Below are 19,360 nucleotides of genomic sequence, written 5' to 3'. Positions count from 1 at the left end.
AAATATTACAGTGCTGATTTACTGGCCCTCTTCCATAGAGTTGGCCCCAAGGCTGGGGGGTGGCAGGGTGGGGACGGGGCAGCAGGGACAGAGGAGGTGGCGGCAGAGGGAGCGCGCTAAATTGCCTGTTGCCTGTTTCCAAAGTTCTCCCTCTGCAGCAGCAAATTTATCAATCTTTTCATCTGACAATACTTTGAAATATATCATTGTCATCCAGAGTTGTTTGATAGATTATCTACAGGCACACAGCCTTTTCCAAGGTCAAGTTGAAGATTCTTGTTTGCTGTTTAACTGGGTTGTTTAAAAACTCAGAACAATGCCTGCCTGTTAAGTTTTCACTTGTTCTCATGGGGCATTCCAAAGCAAGTTTTCCTATTGACCGGGTGTCGGGACAATTCATCCTCTAGAGCTTCTAAATTCAGCAACCAGGGCTTGGCAATGAAATCAACAGCAGAAGAAATGAGATTTAACTTAGCCCTTGCAGACACCAAGGAAATGAAGCCATCTTTCACATCTCCTCAAAGTGTGTACTAATTTTTCTCTGCATGTCGCAGGCTGGTTATAGCCACACACATCTATTCAACTTTCTGCCTTTATTCCAGTGGGAAACTGCAAATACACTCCCCTAAAGTAGAAGCGCAAAGAAACTGCGGCCACTCTTGTCTTTGTCAGCGCATAACCTGTTGCTCTAAGGACATTTTGTAATAAAGTCAGGCTCTAAATCATCATGTTTTATGGACATATTTTTTACGTTTTTAATGGAGACAGGCTTCACAGTTTCCACTATATCTGCGATGATTGATTTTTTTTAATTCAGCCAACTTTTATTTACCTTGCAAAAATGTTCTGGACCAATGTGATAAATTACAGATATGCAAATTTCTTTGAATGGTGTTGTAAGTGTGTCTAGCTGGAGCTGAATAACGCCTTGCAAGTCAGTCTGTGCGCGCTCAGGACCCCAGGGAGCTGATCAAAGCACCCATTCTCTTTCATCCCCGGTATTCTCCTCCAAACTATTTCGATACAATATGTTTCCATGATGCACTTAATGTGCTAGGGACATAGAACTCATTACAACCTAGCTAGTTCTGCCGACCTCTTTGTTCAGAGGCAGAAAGTCAAAGAAAAAAGGAAAAGCGCTGCCAGTTGCCAGCTTTCTGAAATGCTAAAGCATGCGTCATTTTTCACCAGGTCTCGTCTTGATATCCTCAAAAGACAAACTATGAAACCGGCCTCAGCCCTTTCTGGCATTAATTACACTGCTGTCCAGCCGATCTGTTTTTCCTATTATATGCATTTCTCAGCAGGGATTTTTTTTTTTTTTTGCAAGAGTAATGCAGCTGCAAGTTAAACTATGAATGCATTTTTATCACTATGAAAAAAATAAGTGAAAAGGCTGCAAAACATACAACTAAACTTTGTAAAGGCTTCTGGTTGACAAGATTTAGGGTGGGACTTGAGAGGTTTGTACAACTTCTGTAAAACCTGAAATTGACTGAGACTCTCAGGCATTTCCATGCGCTTTCTGGGAGACGCTCATTGTGCCATTTGAAATTCTTCTTGGGTAACCAGATAAACCTTTCAAAGTTTCTGTGAAAATTCTGAAATGAAACAGTCTGTTCTACACCCAACCAGGTGGCTGCTTCCAAGGAATTTCCGTCCAGGATAATAGCACAGAGAATATAAATTCTATTTCATTTCCTCCGTTTCTTGTAGGGTTGATTGGTTGGTGGAAATGGCTGGCAGCCAGTTCTGGGAAAGATTCCAGACCTGACTCCGATTAACCCTCTCTGGTGAAACTCTGCTGGAAACCAACTCACCAGCAATTGCCATTAATCTACTTACTAATTAAGCCAATTCATTTCTAAAGGAGAAAAATTCCTTTCTTTAGCCAAACTGATGGGAGGAAATTTGAAAGAAGCGCCAAACTGTGTAACTGTAATTCAGCCAAGGACTGCTAAAACAAGGTGTTGATATATAGCAGCAGATTTAAAACAAGTTTCTAGGGCAACACTCCTTTGGAGACGGTGGCATATAGTGCATAGTAGATGAAGCTCGAATAATGCTCCACCGCCATGCCACCCCATGTACTTGCGGTGAAAGTAACACGTCTCTCTCTCCAATTAAACCCACTGCCTTTTACGCACAAATAAATCGCCTCTCTCGCTTTCTTTTGTACCAGGGTAGATCAGCTTTATGTGACAGCTACCACAAATACATTTCTTGAGATTTCATCAATAGCCTTAGAAATCCGGACTCCAGTGCCTACCACCTTCAGAGTGAGCTACAGCCTGCGCCCGACTTGCAGTTAGGGGACCGGAAAGGACCGAGTCGACCTTTACGCACGGAAGAAAGCGACCGGGACTTGCAGGAACCGGCCCTGGACATTCCGTAAAGAACCGACACTTGGAAGAATCTTCATCTAGACACTCACCGGGAAGCAAAACTCCAAAGAGTTTCCATACTTACTAAAGAACTGTTATCGGCATTTAAGATACGTCTAGGAGCCCCGTGCCTATGGAAGAGTGGACCTGCTTAGAGGAAACGGAAACCCTCTTTGGGGGTTTTACGGCTCGCCTCTATGGGGATCAGCTGGCAGGCGAGGAGACAGCAGATCGGTTTGACTTCCTGGTATAGGGAGACCTGGTGGGTTAGAGAGGGAGTGACACAGGGTTAGTGCCTCAAACTTTTTAATCTTAACTGAATGTCGTCCCTTCCCGCCCTAAGGCGGTGGGCCACACCGCTAAGCCCGGGAGGGGCCTGGATGGTTTGGGCCGCCGGCCGCTCAGGGTCCGCGTGCCCCGCCCCCCCCTCCCGCTCACCGAGGGCCTGGGAAGGTGCAAAGAGGGCGCCCTTCGCCTTCTCAAGGGCGGTGCTCCAGTGAGCGCACGACATCTGGAGAGACGGAGCCGTTCATTTAGAAGCGCCTTGGAGACAGTATCCCTCACGAGGGAGGCAGGCCTCGCGCCAGGATGGGGAGGGCCCTCTTTCTGGGGTCCAGCTCCGCTCGGCCCAGTGTTGTGTGGCGCTACTCAGGAGGAGCATCCAGACCGTCCGCTGGGGTGTTCTGGGGCACGGATGGCTTCTCCAAAAGGTCTTCTTCCAGGGGTTCCGACAACCTCACTAAATGTATGGAAAGATGAAGAGAGAGGAAAATTTGTTTTACTTACTGTACATAAACCATTCCCCACTCCTCACCCATAGCTCTTTGCCTCGCTTTTAGGGGGTCCTCCTAGGCCTGACCCCAGCTGAGGTAGGCAGCCGGGAGCTAAGTCAGGAGATCGGATCCTCACTGGCCTTCAAGGCAGCGGGTACAGTCAAGTTCCAGCCCCCACCCCCCCATAGTTTTCCTCCAGCCCTTAGACTGGAGAGATGGTTTCAGGTGCCTGTTATCAAGGCCAGTAAATGACCTTCTTCTGAGAGTCACGAAAACAAGGCAGGGGTTGTCTTGTATTTGGATCCAAGGACCTAACTAAGGTTTACATTTCCATTTGTGTTTTCAGTCTGTCCTCCTATGAAATAGAAAGTTATGAATGAGAAGGAAAGAAAACCAACGTGGCTGGATTCTGAAGTTGGGAAATCGGGAGGTTTGGCCCTCCCCGCCCCCCACCCCAGGCTGGCTCTCTGCTCTGTAGGGAGGGACATTTACCTGGTGTGTAAATTGTGAGGAAAGCGTTGGGGGTCTGAGACAGGAAAGCCACAACATGGGGTGTGATGTTCCAGCTTTGAAGGGGAACAAAGGCCCTGAGCTAATCCCAGTGAAAGCCAGGAGCGTGGAGAAGGCAACAAAGACTTGCAGCCTGCGGTCACCGGTAGGTGTCAATGTGGACACTTACAGCCAGGGCAGTGGGAGAGAGGAACACAGAGCCAGGCTGTCATTCCAAGGCTTAACATGAACAAAGATAAAAACGTGACAAGCTCAGCTTTCAATGGTGGGGAGGTTCAAAGTGGAGTGCTAGGGAGTGTATCTGGGTCAAGTCTTTTCTGAAGCACGGCCCCTCTTTCTCAAGTTAAGTATCAGACAGGGAAGTTCTGAGGCCCTTTTCCCAGGGTAACTTTTCTTACTAAAGAAGAATTCTTCAAAACACAGTTTGATTCTACTCACTGCCTAAGGTGAAGAGATGGAGCTTTCCCAAGTGGCTCTATTAAGCCTTATGAACTTGAACAGCCTACCTTAACTTTTGGGATAAAGTTTATGTCCTCTTGTATGCATTTAATGAAAAGAAATAATATTTCCTCTTATGAGACTGTGCATACATGTAGATGAATCTATGGGTAACATAATTTAGAAAGTATCCGTCCAACAAAGAAGTCTCAGTAGGAAACAATTGAAGAATTAATGGAGACCTGGTAGAATTAAATATGCCTGTGGCTTCAGATTCCCTGTTAGAAATCAGCAGACAAGGCATTTACCAGCAAATGAATCTCCTTCAGAATCTGGGAAAGATAACTGGGAATCCTCTGCTGATGCAACTGATTAGCAAAGACCATCTTAGAGAATAAGCAGAAAGGATAACAAGTTACGTTTACCCTAAGAATGCAGCCACATTGTGTCCCTTAAATTCTGCTACTAGAACCAAATGCAAGTTTAAAAAATTATCACACAATAACTCTGATTTTCTTTAGTTTAAGTAAGTCTCCTAAATAATAATAAAAAAAAAAAAGGATGTAAATATCCTTCAAAGACTAATGACATTTCACAGGTAATGCAATTTGGAAAGAAACACTTCCATGTTTTCTTTTCCAACAATGTGCATTTTTGTAAACTGCTATAAATTGCAATTCAAAAGCACTGATCTCGCCATCCCCAATCATTTTTTATACTGATCAAATGAATGCAGATACTCCCATTTGGGAGGGGCAACATGACATTTCACTTGGCAGTTCTAAACAGGTCACAGACCTTTCACAGACCCTAAGGCAGTGGGAGGGAGCTCTTTACTAAACCGTGTAACCAAATCAAACCAATGGTTACCCCTTTTCAAAACCATTGGAATGGTTTGCACAATGCTATTCACATAGCAGCACAGAAACTGAAAGGATGGTCATCCATTGGAAATTTCTTTCCTTTTGTTTACACTTGCAGAGCTCAAAAAGTAATACTTGGAGAAAAGCAATCACATTTGCTATGATAAAAGTCATAAACACTTAACATGCATTTTGGTTGGCCTGACCCAGCATAGCTGTGGCCATCCATTGGTATGTATATATATGCACATGTATGTATGTATATGCATGTATATTTATTGGTGAAGTTGCTTTGTTTGAAACCTTAGGCACAAAGACACAACATGGCTGCCCTCAAGATGACCTATTGCTTTCAAGTTGCTTGAACACATCAGAATTTCCATTGTTAAGGTTGATTAATTGAAACTGATAAGTTACCATGAATAAAGATTGTTTTTCTGTTTAATGTGGTGGGCCTGATTTGGTAAATGCCTCATTCATGTAGCTTTGCAGTGCAGCATATGGGCCAGAGTCATTCAGTATCACAAACATATACAATTTATTATGCTTGTATGGGCACTACCAAAAGGACTTTCTAGTTTAATAACAAAGTTTCAATGAAAAATTCCATTTAAAGAGTCACTAGGAACATGAGGTGTGATTTTGTAATTTATTCTTAGAGTTACCCTCTCTGAGTTTCTGTGAGTAGTTTAAAAGGCATCATATTTAAATACAGTTTTTTTTTTTAAAGATGCCTACATCCAAATTATACCTTGGCATTAGTCATTGGAAATACAGCAGAATTGATCTTAAATGTTAGCAGACATACGAGGCAAGCGAAAGCACTTTTTCATCTGATGCCACCTTGTGTGTTCTGCTCCTGATAAAGTTACATAAATGCTGCACCAAGATATCAGCAATGATAGCTTGCACTGCCCAGTTTACAAAAAAAATGCAAAGGATGTTGGTGAATAACATGTTAACTTCCGAACATCTTTTATTCCCCCCTTAATAAAGGAAATCAGAAGACACTATTTAAAAATCATCTAGGGATGATCATATGAAAATACAGTGGATTTACTAATTTTCCACAATTTTATTACTGTTAGCTTCCTTTACTTATAAGCTGATGTCACTTTGTAAAGAGTTAACCACATTAAAAACTCTCATGCATATTTACTGGTAAAGGTAGGTAGAAAACATTTTTTTCTAACGATGTGGCATGTAAATGTTTTTCCCCCTTTTTCTTTTCGGCTGCTGCTCATGGCATCATGAGAAGAACAATAACCACCAAGAAAAAAGTATAGGAGAGACTTGCTAATGAACTAAAGAAACAACTGTATCAAACCATCAAAGAGAGAGTTACCATATTCAGCCTTTAATGGCTTATCAAATAAATTCTCTGGTCATTCATGTCCATGAAACAGTTCAAGTTCACCCAACATTTCTCAATTAAATTAGATGGGTAATCTCAGTTCAACTCTTCTGGAGAGTAATAAACCACATTGGTCACAGCTGACCACAGCTAGTATGTGAATCGCAAAGGACTAGGTGTCCACTGGAAAGCTAATCAGTGCACCATCACTTGTAAAATTCCCTCTTGCATTTTGAAGTGATAATCTGTATCTAATTTTTAAAGAAAAATTTACTCCCCTTTCACTCTTCTGAGGCCAATTTCTTTTCTGGACCTGAATGGAGATCATTGGTGAGACAGTACCAAACAGCTTTGGTATGTGTATAAAAAAAACCCACCCCTTTGTAGAACATAACAAATTATGCAATGTTCACAGATGCGCTTCACATTGTGCCTTTTGTGAGAAAATGAAGGCCCAACTCAATTCCCCCACCCCCTGCTTTATGAAAGCCTGGGCTCCCCATGCAATCTGTCCTAAGCCTAAAAAATCATTACACCTAATATGGAGGCTTCAGCTACTTATTTCAAAAGGGATTTTCATTTGGACTTTTGGTCTTTGTAATCTGCACGAGTATGAATTTGAAGGTGTGGGCATATTTGTTCCTATAAACAAGCAAGGAGGATTAAAATTTTCACTGCTCCTCTGGCCCACATTTGATGTTAGGATATTTAGTGGAAATGCTCTTTTCATACAATCTCATGCTTGAATTTATAGGCTACCAAAGAAAATGCAGTAATTTTTCAATCACAATTTTAAAAATTGACACCCTGAAAATTTCAAAATCATGTTTTTAATATGTTGGCTTTTTTACCATCTTCATAGGGGAAGAGGCTACCAGTGATAATCCTGATGGTCACAGGGAAGCAAATTCTGCAGACACGGTGACAAATGCAGAGAGGCGTTCTCAGGTTCGCCCTGCTGCGTGGGACCTATGTCGTGAATCCTGGTATTACTTTTATTGAATGTGCTAGTCTTTGAGTGTCAGCCTTCAAATGCAAATTCCAAGCACTGAGAAGATTTTCTGCATCCCGAGTACCTGACCTAAGGCTTTGTTTATGGTAGGTGGTCCTAGTTCCCATGTGATCCTGCAGTCCCACTCCTGGGCATGTACCCAGAAAAGATAAAAACTCTAATTCAAAAAGATAGATGCACCCCAATTTTCACTGCAGCACTATTCACAACAGCCAAGACACAGAAGCAACCTAGGTGTCTACTGACAGATGAATGGATAAAGAAGATGTGGTTCATATATACAATGGAACATTACTCAGCCACTGGAAAACAAGGTCTAAAATGGCAATAAATACATATTTATCAATAATTACTTTACATGTCAGTAGACTGAATGCTCCAATCAAAAGACATGGAGTGGCAGATTGCATAAAAAACAAGAGCCTACAATATGCTGTCTACAGAAGACTCACTCTAGAGGAAAGGACACATATAACTTGAAAGTGAGGGGATGGGAAAAGATATTTCATGCCAATGGAAAAGACAGGAAAGCAGGAGTTTCAATACTTATATCAGAAAAAATAGACTTTCATAAAACAAAGGCCATAAATAAAGACAAGGAAGGACACTAATGATAAAAGGATCCATTCAAGAAGAAGATATTATAATTGTCAATATATGTGCCCCTAATATAGGAGCACCCAGATACATACAACAAATACTAACAAACATAAAAGGCAAAACTGATATGAATATAATAATAGTAGGAGACCTTAACACCCCACTCACATCAATGGACAGCTCTTCTAGATAGAAAATCAATAAGGCAACAGAGATCCTAAATGACACAATAGAAAAGTTAGACTTCTTTGACATTTTCAGGACATTACACCCCCAAAAATCAGAATATACATTCTTTTCAAGTGCATATGGAACATTCTCAAGGATTGACCACATAGTGGGGCACAAAACTACCTTCAACAATTTAAGAGAAGAGAAATTATTTCAAGTGTCCTCTCTGACCACAATGGCATAAAACTAGAAATCGACCACAGGAAAAGAAATGAGAAAAAAACTGAATACGTGGAGACTAAACAACATGCTATTAAAACCAATGGGTCAATGAGGAAATCAAAAAGGAAATTAAAAAAATTCCTTGAGACAAATGATAATGAAAATCTATGGGCTGCCGCAAAAGCAGTGCTTAGAGGGAAGTTCATAGTGATACAGGTCTTCCTCAAAAAAGAATAAAAATTTCAAATCAATCACTCGAAAAATCAGAAAAAAAAAAGAACAAAATCTAAAGTCAGCAGAAGGAAAGAAATCATAGAGATCAGAGAAGAAATGAATAAAATAGAGCTTCAAAAAACACTAGAAAAAATCAATAAAACCAAGAGCCAGTTCTTTGAGACGGTAAATAAAATTGACAAACCTCTGGCCAGACTCACCAAGGAGAAAAAGAACCCAAATAAACAAAATAAGAAATGAAAAAGGAGACCTCTCTATGGATAGTGCAGAAATACAAAAAACTGTAAGAGAATACTATGAACAATTATATTTGACAACAAATTTGACAACTTAGAAGAAATGGACAGCCCACCAAAAATGAATCAAGAAGAAATAGGTCAACTGACCAGACCAATCACTATAAATGAAATCGAATATGTAGTAAAAACACTCCCTACAAACAAAGTCCAGGACCAGATGGCTTCACAGGCAAATTCTACCAAACATACAAAGAGGAACTTATACCCATCCTTCTTAAACTTTTGCAAAAGGCTGAGAAGAAGGAATACTCCCAAAAACATTCTATGAAGTCACCATCACCCTAATACCAAAACCAGACAAAGAGACTACCAAAAAAGAAAATTATATTCATTTATCTGATGAATATAGATGCAAAAATTCTCAACAAATTTTAACCAACTAAATCCAACAACATATAAAAGAGATCATACACCACGACCAAGTAAAAATTGCCATACTACCCAGGTTCACAGGATGGTTCAACATATGCAAATCAATCAACATCATATACCACATTAAAAAAGAAAAGTAAAAAACCACATGATCATCTCAATAGATGCAGAAAAAGCATTTGACAAAGTCCAACATCCATTCATGATAAAACCTCTTACCAAAGTGGATATAGAGGGAACATGCCTTAACATAATAAAAGCCATTTATGAAAAACCCACAGCAAATATAATACTCAATGGAGAAAAGCTGAAAGCCTTCATGCTAAAATCTGGTGCAAGACAAGGATGTCCACTCTCACCACTTTTATTCAACATAGTATTGGAAGTTCTAGCCACAGCAATCAGACAAACAAGAGAAATAAAAGGTATCCAAATTGCAAGAGAAGAGGTAAAATTGTTACTATATGCAGAAGACATGATACTATATATAGAAAACCCCAAGGACTCCACAAAAAACTACTTGAAATGATCAACAAATTCAGCAAAGTAGCAGGATACAAGATTAACATTCAGAAATTGGTTGCATTTCTGTATACTAACAATGAAATAGTAGCAAATGAATATAAAAATACAATGCCTTTTAAAATCACACCCCAAAAAACTAAATACGTAGGAATAAACCTGACCAAGGAGATGAAAGACTTATATGCTAAGAACTATAAAATATTAATCAAGGAAATTAAAGAGGATTCAAAGAAATGGAGTTCCCATCGTGGCACAGCAGAAAGGAAACTGACTAGGAACCATGAGGTTACGGGTTCAATCCCTGGCCTTGCTCAGTATGTTAAGGACCCAGCGTTGCCATGAGCTGTGGTATAGGTTGCAGACGTGGCTTGGATCTGGTGTTGCTGTGGCTGTGGCATAGGCCGGCAGCTGTAGCTCCTATTAGACCCCTAGCCTGGGAACCTCCATATGTCTTGGGTGAGGCCCTAAAAAGACAAAAAAAAAGACAAACAAACAAATGAACAAAACAAAGATATGGAAAAATATTCCATGCTCCTGGGTTGGAAGAATTGACATTGTAAAAATTGCCATACTATCCAAAGCAATCTACAGATTCAATGCAATCCCTATCAAATTACCCATGACATTTCTCACAGAACTAGAACAAATCAAAAATTTATATGGAACTATAAAAGATCCAGAATTGCCGACACAATCCTGAGGAACAAAAACCAAGCAGGAGGCATAAATCTCCCAGACTTCAGACAATATTACAAAGCTATGTTAATCAAGACAGTGTGGTCCTGCTACAAAAACAGACATACAGACCAATGGGACAGAATAGAGAACCCAGAAATAAATCCAGACACCTATGGTCAATTAATCTTCAACAGAGGAGGCAAGAATAAAAAATGGGAAAAAGACAGTCTTTTCAGCAAATGGTTCAGCCACATGTAAATCAATGAAACTGGAACACACCCTCACACCATGCACAAAAATAAACACAAAATGACTTAAATACTTAAACATAAGACAAGACACCATCAAAGTCCTGGAAGAGAACATAGACAAAACATTCTCTGACATCAACCTCACACATGTTTTCTCAGGTCAGTCTCCCAAGGCAACAGACATAAAAGCAAAAATAAACCAATCAAACTGACAAGCTTTTGCACAGCAAAGGAGACCATAAAAATAACAAAAACCAAAAAGACAACTTACAGAATGGGAGAAAATAGTTTCTAACAATGCAACTGTCAAGGGCTTAATCTCTCAAATATACAAACAACTTATACAACTCAAAAGCAAAAAAGCCAACAACCCAACTGAAAAATGGGCAGAAGACCCGAACAGACATTTCTCCAAAGAAGATATACAGATGGCCAACAGGCAAGTGAAAAAATGCTCAACATCACTAATTACTATAGAAATGCAAATCAAAACTACTATGAGATACCACCTCACATCAGTCAGAATGGCTATCATGAACAAGTCAACAAATAACAAATGTTGGAGAGGGTGTGGAGAAAAAGGTACCCTCCTATACTGTTGGTGGGAATGTAAATTTGTACAACCACTATAGAAAACAGTATTGAGGTACCTCCGAAAATCAAATGTGAACTACCATATGACCCAGCAATCCCACTCTTGGGCATATATCTGGACACAATTTTCCTTCAAAAAAGACACATGCACCCACATGTTCACTGCAGCACTATTCACAATGGCCAAGACACAGGAACAACTTAAATATCCATTGACAGATGAATGGATTAAGAAGATGTGGTACATATACACAATGGAATACTACTCAGCCATAAAAAAGGGCAAACTAATGCCATTGGCAGCAACATGGATGGAACTAGAGACTCTCATACTAAGTGAAGTAAGTCAGAAAAAGAAAGACAAATACCATATGATATCACTTATATCTGGAACCTAATATATGGCATGAATGAACCTTTCCACAGAAAAGAAACTCATGGACTTGGAGAAAAGTCTTGTGGTTGCCAAGGGGGAGGGGGAGGGAGTGGGATAGATTGGGAGTATGGTGCTAATAGATGCAAACTATTGCATTTGGAGTGGATAAGCAATGAGATCCTGCTGTACAGCACTGGGAATAATATCTAGTCACTCTTGTGATAGAACATGATGGAGGATAATGTGAGAAAAAGAATACATATGTATGTATGACTGGGTCACTTTGTGGTACAGCATGTGGACAGAACACTGTACATCAAGGATAATAAAAATCTTATTAAAAAAGGGATATTACTGAACCATAAAAAGAATGAAATAATGCCATTTACAGCAACATGAATGGACCTAGAGATTATCATACTTAAATAAGCCAGACAGAGAAAGACAAATACCATATGACATCACTTATATGTGGAATCTAAAATACAACAAAAATGAACTTATTCACAAAACAAAACAGACTCTCAGAAATAGAAAACAAACTTATGGTTACCAAAGGGGAAAGGTGGGGTGGGAAGAGGGATAAATTAGGAGTTTGGGATAAGCTTATACATATAAAATAGATAAATGACAAGAACCTACCGTGTAGCACAGGGAACTATATTCAATATCCTATAATAAACCATAATGGAAAAGAATATGATAAAGAACATCTTACAACTGAGTAACTTTGCTGTACACCAGAAACTGATGGAACTTTATAAATCAACTATACTTCAATTTTAAAAAAACATAGTAGGTGCTCATAGAATCTGTGGAATGAATGAACAAAAAGAAGGTGAAACCTAGGAGGTTAAGTAGTGTGCCTCCCTTGGTATCCACGGCCTTTCAGTTGCCTCCCACACTGAGCGGTCTTGGTCATGAGACTTGCTCCAACTAATGGTTCTGGAGTAAACATGGGGCCAGCAGACTTCAACAGTCCTCCTGCATTGGAGTTTGCCCTTTTTTGCTGCTCTTGAGAACCCTGGCACCGTCATGAAAGCAAGGCTGGGTTGGCCTGATCAATGATGAGAAAAGTAAGTATAGTTGCCCTGTGACCCCAGCAGCCAGCCAGCCTGAGGCCACTGACGGCCAGCTAGTCACAGAAAGTAAGGAGGCAGATGATCTACCACCTACGTGCAGGCATGTATGAAGGGCCAGGGGCATGAAATAGCATGGAATATTGGGGAGCAGCAAGTGGTTTGTTATGATTAGATTAGAGAGCTCATGTAGAGGAGAAGCAGGGATTATGCATGGTCTTATATGCAAAACTGAAGAATTTAGTTTTATTCTGAAAGTATAGACATTTACTAAAGGATTAAGCAGAGGAATAACAAAGTGAATAAAGATGAATCAAAGAATGAAATCCTTAGTGACTCCAACACTTAATACCCAGAGCAGGGACACAATTGAGTAACCGGAAGAGACTAAGAAGGATGCTCTGAGAAGCAGGACAACTAGAAAAGGTCAGTGTCTTGGAGTCAAGAGGAGAGCATTTCAAACATCAAGGGAGGCTCGTTAGTAACAAAAATGCAAGGGGTGTGGCCCAGGAGAGGAGATATACTGGAGAAAGTGGAAACTGTACTTCACATTTGATGGATTCTGGTGACCTAAGGAGGAGCAGTGTTGGGGAGATTTAGAGCCAGGAGGCAAATGGAGTAACCTGGGGCTGGAGGAGGATAGAGAGCAGGCTCTGATTTCTCTCTGGAGGACTGACATTAAAGGTAAGGAGGGCACTCTCTTAAAGAGGAGGGGAAGGGACGAGTCAGAAAAGGAGGCATCGACGTGATTATAGGAAGAGAGCTTTGGGGCACGGGATTCTTTAGTCCAAGAACAAATAGGGACATTGTCACGTTGTAGTCCAAGTTCACACAATTATGAGTCTGAGTGACTTGAACTTCAGACTCAGTTTGTTTTTTTTTTTGTTTTTTTTTGTTTTTTTTGCTATTTCTTTGGGCCGCTTCTGCGGCGTATGGAGGTTCCCAGGCTAGGGGTTGAATCGGAGCTGTAGCCGCCGGCCTACGCCAGAGCCACAGCAACGCAGGATCCGAGCCGCGTCTGCAACCTACACCACAGCTCACGGCAATGCCGGATCGTTAACCCACTGAGCAAGGGCAGGGACCGAACCCGCAACCTCATGGTTCCTAGTTGGATTCGTTAACCACTGCGCCACGACGGGAACTCCCAGACTCAGTTTTTTTGATTTGTTTTGTTTTTTGTTTTTAAAGGCCGCATGTGTGGCACATGGAAGTTCCCAGGCTAGGGGTCACACTGGAGCTGCAGCTGCTGGCCTACATCACAGCCACAGCAACGCTAGATCTGAGCCAGGTCTGCGACGTACACCACAGCTCACAGCAACGCCAGCCAGATCCTTAATCCACTGAGCAAGGCCAGGGGTCAAACTTGCATCTTCATGGATACTAGTCAGGTTCATTTCCCCTGAGCCATGATGGGAACTTCCCAGACTCAGTCTTATTAAACATTTATGGATTACTTACTGAATGCCAAGGAAGCAGGCACACTTATACACACGAGACTTAACACATCTGTCTCCTTAGTACTACAACATATTTTGAGGTTGGAGGAAGTAGCTTGGGGAGAGGTCTCTGTTACATGGGAAGTCAAGGGCAGAACTCCTTACCCTAAGATGGAACACCAACTGGAAACACAAGTTCCCTGAACTCACTGGGAACAGTGGCAGCCTATATATACTACTGAAGGTGGATGTCATGGAAGTTATCAAATTGCCATCCTATCTTTAGCTTCTTAGAGCTGCCATAACAAAGTAACATAAACCAGACAGCTTAGAACAACACGTTTTGATTCTTTCACGGCTTGTGGAGGCTGGAAGTCTGAAATCGAGGGACCATGTTTGCTCTCAGACTCTGGGTGGAATCCTCTGTTGCCTCTTCCTAACTGCTGATGGTGGATGCGGATCCTTGCAGCTGCATCTCTCCAATTCCTGTCTTGTCATCACATGGCATTCTCCGTGTGTTCCAATTTCCCCCTTCTTATAAGGATACCAGTCATATTGGGTTAGGGCCCACCCTAATGACCTGATCTTACCTTGATTACAATGTCAAAGACCCTATAAGGTCCCATTCACAGGAACTGGGGCTAGGGTTTCAATGCATCTTTTGGGAGAGAGGGGACATAAATTAACCCATAATATATCCTTTTCCAGAAAACGTAACTTATTATCTATTTTACACACAGGACAGCAGGGGAAAGGACTTTTACTAAGAGCTCCCACTGTGTGCAGGGAGTTAAGAATCTGATGTTGCCACAGCTGTGGTGTAGGTTGCAGCTGTGGCTCAGATTTAAGCCCTAAGCCTGGGAACTTCCACATGCTGTGGGTGCAATCAAAAAACTAGATATTGGTAGATATTTAATGCATGCCTTTGATGCAGAGGATAACAAGAAATGTGGCCAGTGTTTACAAAGGTGAAGTGTTCTTGGAACGGATTATATACATAAGGTAAAACTGAAATCAAATGAAGGGTCTTTGGTCCAGAAACATGAAGAAAACTGGTTTGAACACATAGGAATTTTTTGATGGGGGAGAGAAGGAAGTACAAAGTAGCAAGTTTGTGATTCAGCACAGTGGATGGGCATGATAAATACAAGCAAAAAAGAAAAAAAAAAAACGAATGGCACACTGGGCAGAACAAGATAAACATTTCTCAGGTAAAGAAATGTAAAGCAGTGAACAAGGCTGTTCATGAACGTGGCTGCGCGGGGGGGCAACACAAGCTAGTGTCGCCTCCAAAAGATACTGGTGTCCTAACTGCCAATGCTTGTGAACGTGACCTTATCTGGAAATAGGGTCTTTGCAGATATTGAGCTAAGAGGAGGTCATTAAGGTGGACCCTAATTCAACATGTCTTTGTCCTCAGAAAAAAGGGGAAATTTGGACGCAGATACACTCACACCCAGTGAAGACAACGTGAGGACATGGGGAGATCATTGTCTAAAGCAAAGGAAGACCTGAGGCTCCAGAAGTTCAGGGCAACCTGAGACAGGTGCCCTGACAGACATCAGAAGGAACCCACGCTGCTGACGCCAGGACTTCAAACTTCCAGCCTCCACAGATGTGAGACGGTAAATCTCTGTAGTTTGGCCAACTGGGCTGCTGTGCTTTGTTAGGGCAGCCCTAGGAAGCTCATACACAGGCTGAAACCACGGGCCTGTTTAATTCCAGCTGCAGAAATTAATAGTGACAGCCAAGGATAAAGCTCCTTTTGGTAACAGAGGCTAAGCATGCTCCATGGTGGGTGAAAGAACAAATCACTCCTCAAAAGACAGAAGCACGAATGAAAGGAAACTGGGAGGGGAAAACGTAGTTTCTAACCTGGGGCTACGGCTTTTAAGAAAGCTTTGGACTTGGGAGGCTTGAAGGCAAAACTTAGAGGAACTGAGCCAAGCCACCTGCTGGCTTAGGGGCTGCCAGGCCCTAACATCACAGCAGAACAGGCACCCCAAACTTGTAAGAATGCGCTGTAGACTGTGGGTGAGAGTGGCAAAAGTGGGTGTAATCACAGAACTGTACTCAGGAAAACAGTGCATTTGTGTGGAGAGAGAGAGAGAAGGAACATGAATGACAGAGGGAAACCTGATCCTGTAAACTAAAGTTCCAAAATAAGGATGGTAGGAAAGACAACAGCAAGGTAAGCTATCAGGACACGAATCCAGTCCAGATAAACCTAACTTGGTGAAAGAATTTGACAAAGTTCTAAAAATGTGTGTGTTTAGTATACCCCAAAATAATTGCCAGTGTCCACTAAAAAAATAAATTATGATACAAAACAGGCCAGAATAAAATAAGAACTGATGGCTCTGAAAATGAATCAATTTAAAGTCTTGGGAAATAAAAAAGACACTAAAAGAAAATGAAAACATGGGATAGGAGTTCCTGTCGTGGCTCAGTGGAAATGAATCTGACTAGTATCCATGAGAATGCAGGTTCAATCCCTGGCCTTGCTCAGTGAGTTAAGGATCCTGCGTTGCTGTGAGCTGTGGTGTAGTCACAGATGTGGCTTGGACTTGGCATTGCTGTGGTGTAGGCCAGCAGCTACAGCTCCGATTTGACACCTAGCCTGGGAACCTCCATATGCTGCAGGTGTGGCCCTAAAAAATAAAAAAAGGGATAAATTGGGCATGGCTGAAGAGAGAGGATTAGCAAAATGGCAAAGGTAACACTGAGAAATTCATCCATATGCACAACAGAGAAATAAACATAAAAATTAAAACATTTAGATCAGGAGTTTCCATTGTGGCTCAGTGGTAATGAACCGGAGAAGAAAAAAAAAATAGGATGAGACAAATCTTTTAAGCTATGGATGATGTGATTGTCTAAATAGAAATGATGAGACTTTTCAGATAAACTGACTCAATAGCATTCAGCAAGTTTGTTGGAACCAAGATGAAAATACAAAACCCAATACTCAACAGTAATAAACATTTAAAATATGTCATAAGTAAAAAACATTCCATTTACAATAGTAACAAAAACTATAAGATGGTTATATCTATGAGTTACTTAAGAACAAATCTAATAAAAGATGTGTAAAAACCTTTACCACAATATTATAAAACACTGTTAAAGAAGTTATACAGGAATCTCCAAATCAATGGAAAGTTACAACATTTTCATATGAGGACTCAATGTCATAAAAACATTAATTCTTGGAGTTCCCATTGTGGCTCAGTGGTTAATGAATCCAACTAGGAACATGAGGCTGAGGGTTTGATCCCTGGCCTTGTTCAGTGGGTTAAGTATCCAGCGTTGCTGTGGGCTGTGGTGTAGGTCACAGACGTGGCTCCGAACCCGCATTGCTGTGGCTCTGGCATAGGCCAGCAGCTGTAGCTCTGATTAGACCCCTAGCCTGGGAATCTCCATATGCTGTGGGTGCAGCCCTAGAAAAGACAAAAAAAAAAAAAAAAGTTAATTCTTTCCAGATCAGTGTTTTTTTTTTTTTTTTTCTTTTGGCCATGACTGTGGCATGTGAAAGTTCCAGGCCAGTGACAGAATTCATGCCACAGCAATGGCAATGCCAAATCCTTAAGCTGCTGAGCCACCAGGGAACTCCCTAAATCAATTTTTAAATCAAAATACCAAAATTTTTTTTCATAGATCTTGAAATGGTAAACCTAAAATTCACATGAAAAAAGTAGGAGTTCCTGTTGTGGCGCAGAGGAAATGAATCCTACTAGGCACCATGACATTGTGAATTCAATTGCTGGCCTCGCTCAGTGGGTTAAAGATCCGGTGTTGCTGTGAGTGTGATGTAGGTCACAGTCGCGGCTCAGATCTGGTGTTGCTGTGGCTGTGGCTGTGGCTGTGGCTGGCGGCTACAGCTCTGATTCGACCCCTAGCCAGGAAACCTCCATAGAGTGTGGCTCTAAAAAGCAAAGCAAAAAAAAAAAAAAAAAAAAAAAAAAAAAAAAAAAAAAAAGTAGAGACTCAAAAGAGGCTAAGACAATTATGAAGATAAGATGGAACGACTTACTGTGCCAACTATCAAGTTTTATTTTACAACCCAAATTACTAAAAGTCTGGTATTAGAGCAGAAAAGACAAATAGGTCAGTTGTAAAGAATGAAGAGCCTAGAAAAAGTCCATGGAAAAAAAAGTCCATGGAAAAGCAGCATAGGTCAGAGTGTCAGAGGTAGCATTACAAATCAGGAGTGGGGGAGATAGATGGTGCTAGATCTATGGCCATTTCATTGGAACAAAAGTCACACTCCAAAATCATATCATCCACAAAAATTAATTCTGATGCTTTAAAGCACCTAAGGGTGAGAATCGAATCAGTGATATTTATAGAAGACCGTGTAGAATTATCTTTATAAACTCAGAGTGGGAAAATATACTTAAAAAAGAGGTGGCCAAAAAGAGAGAGAGGTAATTTCACACCCATCAGGTTGGCAAAAAATAAAATCTATGGCAACTTCAAGTGTTAGTAAGAATATGGAACAATACAAACTCATACACTACGGTATGAGTGTAAATTAATGTAGCTTTTTAGTGGCCCAATTTGGCAGTATCTAGTAAAGATGTATTTATGCTCTTCAACTCAGCAATTCCATTCCTAGGCATTTACTCTAGTAAAACTCTTAAACGTAAGACGATGAGAAGTGTACAGGGATATATAGTTACAGCAGCTGTAATATGCTTATGTAATATGCTTATGACTGCAACAAATTGAGAATCTTCTAAAGTCCCATCAACTTGAGAAACAATATACTGTAGCATATCACATCCTGAATATCCTATACAGCAGGTAAAATAAGTGAACTCAAGCTACATATAGCAAAATATATAATTAACGTAACATTTATGGGGAAAGAAAGAATACATGCCTTCCACTCTCATTTATATAATCATTGAAACCATGCCAAATGATACATTTCATGTGTATATAGAAACATATAAAATATGGAAGATTGACAAATGCAAATCAGGGCACTGATTACCTCTGGGGAGGGAGATAAATGGTTGTCAGGGGGCTTCAATTCTATCTTCCTGTTTTCTTTCTTTTATGAATCAATCATAGCAAAATCTAACAGAGCTGGGGGGGTGTTAAACATGTAATTCTGTGTTTTCTGAATATTCGAACTATTTCACAAGAAATATAAAAACTGTTTTTACATCAAATCTATGAGG

At 40.8% G+C, this 19,360-nt stretch overlaps 1 protein-coding gene across 9 annotated transcripts in view; it reads right to left on the bottom strand.

The window, feature by feature from the left end:
• C10H10orf67 (chromosome 10 C10orf67 homolog) overlaps positions 1–19,360 on the bottom strand; it is a 160,387-nt gene that overhangs the window by 32,105 nt on the left and 108,922 nt on the right. For 3 of the 9 annotated variants that reach the window (XR_001299314.3, XR_001299311.3, XR_014818013.1), the window contains 2 exons: positions 2,823–3,123; positions 2,168–2,643 (listed from right to left, as the gene is read on the bottom strand). The exons of 1 other annotated variant lie outside the window; for it this stretch is intronic. Coding sequence is in view for 3 of the 8 variants with exons in the window: in XM_084980399.1 (XP_084836525.1) it covers positions 3,029–3,123 (95 nt within the window). In the remaining 5 variants the exon portion in view is untranslated. Of the gene's footprint in view, positions 1–2,167; positions 2,644–2,673; positions 3,124–19,360 lie in introns of those variants that run through there. 5 more of the 9 variants (XM_084980399.1, XM_013980259.3, XM_084980400.1 and 2 more) reach the window with 2 other exon arrangements.

The sequence above is a fragment of the Sus scrofa genome, chromosome 10, assembly GCF_054392235.1.
Source record: "Sus scrofa isolate SSC_HxYL_T2T_F1_AM1 chromosome 10, Sscrofa_HxYL_maternal_Yorkshire_Landrace_v2.0, whole genome shotgun sequence".
Lineage (NCBI taxonomy): Eukaryota > Metazoa > Chordata > Mammalia > Artiodactyla > Suidae > Sus > Sus scrofa.
This window is presented reverse-complemented; position numbering and strand designations above follow the sequence as displayed.